The sequence below is a fragment of the Dermacentor variabilis genome, chromosome 2 (assembly GCF_050947875.1).
Source record: "Dermacentor variabilis isolate Ectoservices chromosome 2, ASM5094787v1, whole genome shotgun sequence".
NCBI classification, from domain to species: Eukaryota; Metazoa; Arthropoda; class Arachnida; order Ixodida; family Ixodidae; genus Dermacentor; species Dermacentor variabilis.
Window position 1 is genome coordinate 30,249,659 of NC_134569.1, and position 8,790 is coordinate 30,258,448.

At 41.3% G+C, this 8,790-nt stretch overlaps 1 protein-coding gene across 1 annotated transcript; it reads right to left on the reverse strand.

Moving 5' to 3' along the window:
- Nucleotides 1-6,298: 6,298 nt before the first annotated feature.
- Nucleotides 6,299-8,698, reverse strand: ND-B12 (NADH dehydrogenase [ubiquinone] 1 beta subcomplex subunit 3). Its single transcript, XM_075680094.1, has 2 exons — nt 8,423-8,698; nt 6,299-6,544 (listed from the first exon to the last, which is right to left on the reverse strand). Exons 1-2 carry the CDS (start codon nt 8,578-8,580, stop codon nt 6,355-6,357), a joined length of 348 nt encoding a protein of 115 aa, XP_075536209.1. The 5' UTR covers nt 8,581-8,698; the 3' UTR covers nt 6,299-6,354.
- Between the last annotated feature and the right edge of the window lie 92 nt (nt 8,699-8,790).

Genomic DNA, 8,790 nt, shown 5'->3' on the forward strand with positions numbered 1-8,790 from the left:
AAGCATGGGTCGGCGCACGCGCAGCACGGCACGTCCGTCCCGCTTGCTTCCCGAACCCAAAGAGAAGGCGCCTTGTCTCTCGGCGCCCGAGTAACCCAGCCGCGGCGCGACACTCGCGCCATCTCTCGCACCGCGCTTGCCTCGGACCGCCGCGGGCGCCAGGCCACGCGAGCCGTGCAGAAAAACAGCATATCAGGGGATGCGTGAGAGTCGCGCATCCCCACAACAGTCATCGTGAGATGGGTTCTGCCACAATTTTATTTTACTTTCCAGCTATGGCTATGGATTGACAAACATCCTTATGCTCATTCTCCCGCTTTTGCTCTAAAGTGATCGTGAAAGCTTTTGATTATTTCTCTCTCTATTATTCTCTCATCTAGTGTTGTTTTGTGCATGTCCAGCTAATGTTGGGATAGTGGGCTATTCAGCAGCCAAACTTTCTATACTGTTGCAGCTAATAAACAAGATTCTTCTGCTCAATATAAATACTATTGCCGGTGAAATATTAAGGAGTCATTCAAGAAAGATGACGCGTTAGGCAAAGTTACAAATTTGAAGGTGTATTAAGCAACTTGTACAAGCTGCTGGTATATCATCTTTGTGGGTCTTGCGCCACACCTCTATATGTAAATAGTTTGCATATCTGCTAACACTGCTGACTTTTTTATAAAGTTTACGAGTACAGGCTCATCTATGAATGGTTTCACCCGCCGTGGTTGCCTAATCACTATGGCTTTGGGCTGCTAAGCACGAGGTCGTGGGATTGAATCCCAGCCACGGCAGCCACATTTCGATGGGGGCAAAATGCGAAAATGCCCATGTACTTAGATTTAGGTGCACATTAAAGAATGTCAGGTGGTCTAAATTATTCCGGAGTCCTCCACAATGGTGTGCCTCATAATCAGGTGATGGTTTTGGCATGTAAAACCCCACAATTTTATTTAATAAATTTTTTATGAGAGTTCACAAAAATAAATTCTGTTGGCAAAAAGTTTTGGTCTTGGCTTGTAGCACGAAGTGAACACGGACAAAGAAAGAAGCAGACAGGACGAGCGCTATAGCGCTCGTCCTGTCTGCTCCTTTGGTATGGTATACACATCAGTACATACCGAAGCTCGTACACAGGAAGCAAAGGACTGACAATATCTATGTACATACATCTATCTATGTACATATATCTAGAGTGGGAAAATTTTCTAATGGGCCTACTGTGTGCCTTGATCCTGAATTAGGTGAAATTGTAAGCAATAGCAAAGGCGTTGAAAATATAGCTGATCTTGGAACAGTGTGTTGCTTCTTAGCTTGTGCTGTTCCAAGTTTGCTGCTGCTTCTATGCTGCGTGTAAAACTGAATTATGGTTAATAAGGTGCATATCACCGGGTGCCTATTTTTTTATTTCCACTACAGGACAAAGGCCTCTCCCTGCGATCTCGAATTACCTGCCTTGCGGTAGCCAATTCGAACTTGTGCTCGCAAATTTCCTGATTTCATCACCCCACCTCATTTACTGCCATCCTCGGCTGTGCTTCCGTTCCCTTGGCATCCATTCTGTAACTCTAATTGCCCACCATTAATTACCCTATCCATTACATGGCTTGCCCAGCTCCATTCTTTTTCTCTTAATGTCAACTACAATATCGGCTATCCCCAATGTTTGCTCTCCGGTCCACATCGCAAGGTATATGGTCAGGGCAAATTAAAAACAAAGCTTGCTATTCCCTCCCATCTAGTATTCTTTCCACAGGATTTTTGTGAATGTTATAGTTCATGGGTTCGCAGGTACGAGTCTTGGTAGCTATAGCTCCTAGCAGAGCCAGAGTGGTCACTTCCTCTAGTGCAGACGTGAAGTCTTCTCCATCAAGTCTGTAGCCCATGATGATAGGTTGGCCGTCTCGCTGTACCACGAGGGAGGTTGCCCACATCTTGTTCATTGTTGGAATGCGCGAAAGGTAAAACTCTGTGAAAGTAGTATACCTTCGATACATTGTTGTTGCTTGCTGTCAGGCATGTGGCTTTATTGAGGCTACATAGTCAACGATTTCCTCTTCGTGTGCCCATCTAGGCTACTATTGCCTTCTTAGTCTCCGTTGCCATTCGGTTTTAGCTCGGTCGTGAGTATGGATATCAATAAGCTTGTATATATAGTGTACATATATAGAAACGCTATATATAGTATTGTATATATAGAAATGCTTGCAAGAGATAAATAAGCTATTGAAAGCACAATTAAATCTGCCAAAGATACCTTCTTTGTTAAATTAAACAAGGACTTGAGAGAAAACCCAAAATCTTTTTGGAAATATATAAAACAAGATCAAAAAGAACACATATCAATACCATCTTTAACTATTGACAGCAAAACCATGACGTCAGACTATCAGGGGGTGGAATGCTTCAACCAGTACTTCCAATCTGTGTTTTCGCAAGTATCTGCTGGGGAGACTTTGCTTTTGAACAACGCCAATCGGGGCGATATGATGCCAGACATTGAATTTGATGTTAGTGGCGTCGATTCTTTATTACGGCATTTACATGACACAAAAGCAATTGGACCTGACGGAATATCCCCAGTGGTCCTTAAAGAGTGTCACAGCATCATTTCTCCGTATTTAACAATAATTTATAAGCTTTCCCTTGAAACCTCATCCCCCAAGATTGGAAAACGCAAGCTTGACACCTGTTTTTAAATCGGGCAATAGAAAACTGAGAGAAAACTTTAGGCCGATTTCACTAACGTCGATATGTTGCAAAATATTCGAACACATTTTATACAGTAACACATCTGCAGTCCTTGACTCAAACGCTTTCTTTACACCTTCTCAGCATGGATTCCGAAAAGGTTATTCCTGCAACACACAACTAATAGAATTCCAGCACTTTTTATCTAAAGCCATTGATAACACTAGTCAGGTAGCAGCGGTATTTACTGATTTTCAAAAAGCTTTCGATATTGTGTCCCATAAGCTCTTAGATGTAAAGCTTGCTGCATTAAATATAAACGAAAATGTTCAAAATTGGATATGAAACTACCTAAACGGAAGAACCCAGTCTGTCGTCCTAAACAACGCTGTATTTTCACCCATAAATGTTTCTTCGGGTGTTCCTCAGGGAAACGCACTGGGCCCCTCGTCATTTTTAATGACAAGGGGCCCAGTGACATCATTCATAAAACTATTTGCTGATGACTGTGTGATTTACAGACAATTACCACTGACATAGATATACTGCAAACAGATTTAGATAACGTAGCGATCTGGTGTAAAAAATGGAACATGAATTTAAGTATAAGAAAGTGCAGAAGCGTAAGTTTTTCCAGAAAATTATCCAAATTTCAGCACCGATATAACATCAATGGCATGCTTATCGACATACAGTCGGAATATAAGTATTTAGGAGTCTATTGTACCGAATCACTCACTTGGCATAAACAGATTGACACTGTCATAGCAAAAGCTAGTAGGATGTTACCGCAGAAATTTTAAACAGGCAACACGCGAAGTTAAAGAAACTTTATACTTCTTACATGTCAGACCAATACTTGATTATGCTCGTGTAATATGGGATCTCTATCAAGATTACCTTGTTAATAGACTGGAAAAACTACGGAACCAAGCAGTAAGGTTTGTTTGCAATAATTACAGCCCGTACTCTAGCGTATCCGAAATGAAGGCCACTTTAGGATGGGATCTACTACACATGCGTAGGCAGAAGTTAAGGCTCAAACTATTGCACCAAATATATAACAATCAGACAGCTATTAATCACTATAACTATCTCCTGGAACCAGATTACATATCGACTCGCTGAGGTAACAACAAAAAGATCTGCCTATAACTGCAGAAAAAAAAACACTTTTTACTACTCTTTTTTCCCCAAATCAATTAGACAATGGAAAAGTTTATCAAATGATATAGTAAATGTGTCAAATAGCGAAATATTCTATTCTATGCTGTGACGGCGCTCTTGTAAAACAAATGTGTGTTATATATTTTGAAACCTGTTTGTGTCACATTACTTGTATGCCTTTTTCTAAAAAGCTATTGTAGTGCTTCTGCTTCTGAGTATATCTGTCCAAAAGCTTTTCTGTATTAGTGGTTATATTTTGTTCCCCCCTACATAATGCCTTTATGGTGATGTAGGTACTCGGTAAATAAATAAATGATTTTGTGCCATACCCTTCCTCTTCTTGACAATATCATTGTTCTTCAAGACTTGATGAAGTTTCTGCACAGCTAAATTTGTCTGACTAGTGATTTACAAGAAGCTTTTGCCAAAAAAAAGCTCTATTCCGCTGAAAGGCAACAGGAGTGCTTGTTAGATGTCACTGTTTCTATGGCTGTTTCCATTTAGTGAAGCCTACAGCTTTTGAATTTTATGGAGCACTGGCAACTTGGAATACACAGATTATGAACTTCGCTTGTTAAGGTTTTTGTTTTACCAAGCACTTGCCTGTAATGCTACAGTTGTTATAGGGACTACTTAGCTGCATTCGTGGCGTATTTTATATTGTTGCATGTATATTAGAAAAAAAAAAATTACTCAGCTGAGAACAAGAAAGTCTAAGCTGTGTTCCAATTCTGGTGCCAGAATAGAAGCCAGTCTTCTTTGACAGCTAAGGCGACTTGATGTTGCCTCATATAACAAAAGAACTAAGAAAAACATGTGGCTTACTCTAGGTGCATAAGAAAGCATGAATATAATCTCTAGTACACAGGCAAATTTTTCCAAGTATCAGGGCAGGCTGCTTAGCTGTCACTTTGTTTGAAGAGCAAAGCAGCCTGCATCATTCTTAACTTTAATGCCATCTTTGTCAGCTACATCAGAATGAAAATCCGCTACCCATTTTGCTGTCTTAACAGCCGTTCGCAGCAAATGTCGAAACACAGCTACATTAAAGGCCCAGGCATTGCGCTACCAATTCCTCGTTTTATGTTGTTCTTTCACACTTCCTAAAAAAACATTTATTTTGACAAAAACCACGAACACTTTAATAATATTTGGGGTTTTACGTGCCAAAACCACTTTCTGATTATGAGGCACGCCGTAGTGGAGGACTCCGGAAATTTTGACCACCTGGGGTTCTTTAACGTGCACCTAAATCTAAGCACACGGGTGTTTTCGCATTTCGCCCCCCACGAACACTTGAGAAATGGCAATAGTTGTGCAGGATAGCAATAAGGAAGTGTGATGTCGCATAATAGCCCTGTAGCTGTTGTTCAGCATGTACACTGAAGCCATGCATAACTCTGCACTGGTTCAGGCTGAGCTGACAACACACACCTGTTCCACATCACATCACTTTATTACCCCCAATTTGGGGGTGTTACATAAGGAGTAGGTACAGTTAAAGCTTGGCCTGCACACCCTGCAGGCCAATCTATGGCCATTCAAGAACTGCATTGCTGTGAGGTTCACCCATGAATTACCAAATACCTTGAGTATGGGCAAACTACCAACATGTTTAGAATACTGGTGAGAGGGAAACCTTGCACTACCATGTATGCAAGCTCCTATGGAGACACCATGGGAATGCCAGGATATGGAAGGATTGGCTTGCCTTGAATGTGGCATGGCCTACAAAGTAATCATGGTTGTGCCACAAAGCTTTCTTGTAATTAAGTTGTGGTAGCCAGTCTTGGTATAGCTATAAAACTATTTGAATTTATGTTGGCACTTATAGCAAGCAAATTAAAATGGAAACATCCAATAGGAACTGCAGTACACGTACAGACCTTTTTCCATTTTCTCTAAAGTTAGTGATCTGCCAATGATGCTGTTCACATTTGATCCACTGTGCTGTCTAGCATGAGTACTTTTGTTTCGGCTATAATTCTTGCATGAAATACCAGCTGTCACAGACATCTTTTTTTGTAAGGGGTCCTAGCTCTCCCAAATTTCCACTTCCCAGCACTCCCGTGTATACAGCAGCACACCAGCAAAATAAAATTTGTTGGAAGAGGGAGCAGTGACTTGGTCTGCATAAGAGAGAGGAGGAAAGGGAGTTGGGTACATCACACTACAGATACCTCGCATTTGAAACTCCACAGTGCGAGAATGGTCTTTCTGTCCTTTCTGGACAAATTCACACTGCCTGTTGCCACATCCAGTGGACAGTATTTCTTTCCAGCCTTTTCCAGTCTATCACATTCCTATATAAGTGTCTTTCAGTGAAACTTATTTTTTTTAACCACAGTTTATAACCATTCCCGCCTTGTTAGGCACATGATGCCCGATGATGAAGCTTCTGTAGGTCAATCGTTTAAGTTACCAGCTTTAAGCAAAATGCAGGTCAACAATCTTTGCAACTTAACTGATTTATTCACTAGCATCATTTGTTGGACATTTGCATATTGATTAGTGGTGACCTTCGTCCTGGTGGTGGTGGTGGTGGTGATCCTTTGCAAATGCAAAGTCATATGCTTTCTCTAATACAACCGTGGCTACAGCCAGTATGAAGCCAGGCTTCATTCCACGTGTTATAAGAGCCTTGGCAAGACCCCAGTTGTTGATCTTGGTGAACGAGCTGTAACGCCACACTTCATTTCTGAAATATACAAGGAAGAGGTTTGTTACATTTGCAGCAACTGTAACAGGTACTATGGCATGAAAGACCAAATATGCATGACTGCATGTGACGTCATGTTAAGATCTTTGGGGATAACATGCTATAAGGAACAGCGCACTAAAAAAATGATACACCAGAGAAAGGTCTAATACAATGCCGTATGCCTATTCTTTCGTGTGCTGTCTTTTCATGCACTCTTCCTTGTAGATAGAGCTGCATCAAATCACACAGGCAATTTACTTTAGCTTGATAACATATACAAAAACTGCAATTATTTCTAGTTGCATAATTCAAAATTCTCAAAACCAATCTTGGTGGGTGGCACATGTGCCAAGTGTGCAAACCCCTCGCTATACCACTGACCACAGTCGAAGATCAAACCCATGATGTCGTGCTCAGTAGCAAAAAGCCACAGTAGCACATGGCACCCTTCAGTGCATAAGTCAACAATAAAACACTGTTGAGGTGAAAGAGCTTTAACAAAGCTGCCCAGATGACACGACTTGCACTTACAAGCAGCAATGTACATATTGGAGGACAAATATTAGATATTTGCTCTTCTGTCACTATATCTTTTAGAAATATAATGCTCAGTGCTCAGATCAACCTTTCAATCAAACACCAAGTAACATGTTATATTTTAAACTAGCATTTGTATTCAACTCACACATTTCAGTATTTGTGTGTGCTCCTATTTCTTACTTACTGCTTTTCCCCCAAGTCCTCGTAGCATTTCTTGCATTTTGCTTCAGTATATGACACATGGCACACATTATAGAAAGTTGATTGCCACGAAGTACCTTATTATGTGCATAGTATAATGCATGAAGCCAACTTCTCGCAGTTAACAAGCTTAGAGTAAATAAAATTATATATATATATATATATATATATATATATATATATATATATATATATATATATATATATATATATATATATATATATAGTACCCAATATTCATTTTATCTGACCACCCCGGGTTTCTTTAACATGCACCCTACGCTTTGTAAATGAGCGGTATTCTGCCCACACTGGAATGCGGCCGCCAACTGTGTCCAACAAATGCCAGCTCGGCTATACACAGACAGTGCTACGGGCCTCAGTTCCACTCGACGTTGTGATTATGGAGAAACGCTGTGATCACTTGCTGAGCAAGCCGCACTCTGGTGAAGTGTACGGTAAACTTCATCACGGGCTCAATGCAGAGCAAATAGGCAGCCGCCTATATTCAGGGCGCAATGTCAGGTGCCAGCTCACACGAAGTCATATATTTGGGGCGAAAAAAATCGCTAATTATAATGTCTTGCTCAGAATGCTAAAGATTTCTAACAGAATATGGCGGCAGTGTCATCGATGGCATTGATCCTGAAAGCATGTGCGCGCTACTGCAAGTTCTACCTCACGGTAGCAGGAAACGACAAAATAACATGAAATGATCGTGCTGTACAGTGAATTTCGCTCGTTAAGACGACAAACCAGGAGTGCCAATAAGGGAGGTTAAAGCGCATTTGTTAGTGAAGGTGATTCAGACGAATATCTGCCCCTCCAAAACGGCGTTACTTATACTGGCATTTCTCCGTTCGCCATTAAAAGCAGGGTCAGCTGCGCTCCGTTCTTTTACTGCCGTGATTTCCTTGCGCGTTGAAAGTTTTCGTGTTGTTTTATTTATTAGCGCACTCTGCTGCACTGTGGCCGCACCTCGTTGCTTGCTCTTTGGTGCAATAATTTTAATTGACTGCGCTCCCATTCCCGATTACCAAAAGGTACTAGCACAATCTAAAATATATCTCAAATGTATACAAACACTATTAACACAAGCGTAGCAGAATCGGGAGGACTCCAACGCCTGTATACCTCATCCAGGGGTCTTTGAGGCCTTCTCGAGCCAGTGCATCCCTCAGTTTCACCAGCCTCGGGACGTCCTCGACCTTATAGATCCTGTAATCTGGTACAGTTGGAACTTTCGGGCCATGATGTCCGTGGTGGCCGTGTTCAGTAACTTCGCCGCCCATGACTGCTAGTAAAAAAACTTTATGAAATAGTGTAGGCCGGTAGTGTAACCTTGTCCGAGACGACCGAATGCAACCTAAGTCTGCCTAAATGCCCAATCGTGAGCAGACACCGTAACTGCCGTAACGTTCATGCAGAGCCGCTCAGACGCATTCATAAACAAAAACAACACAATAAATTAGGTCGCAATATTTGTTTACCATATTTTAAAA

What these genes read in the sequence shown, in the direction of transcription:
- ND-B12 (XM_075680094.1), bottom strand. Translation starts at nt 8,580, where the DNA reads ATGGGCGGCGAAGTTACTGAACACGGCCACCACGGACATCATGGCCCG. An exon ending in CTCAAAGACCCCTGGATGAG is followed by an intron (nt 6,545 to 8,422) that starts GTATACAGGCGT and finishes TGTATATTTCAG; the next exon opens with AAATGAAGTGTGGCGTTACA.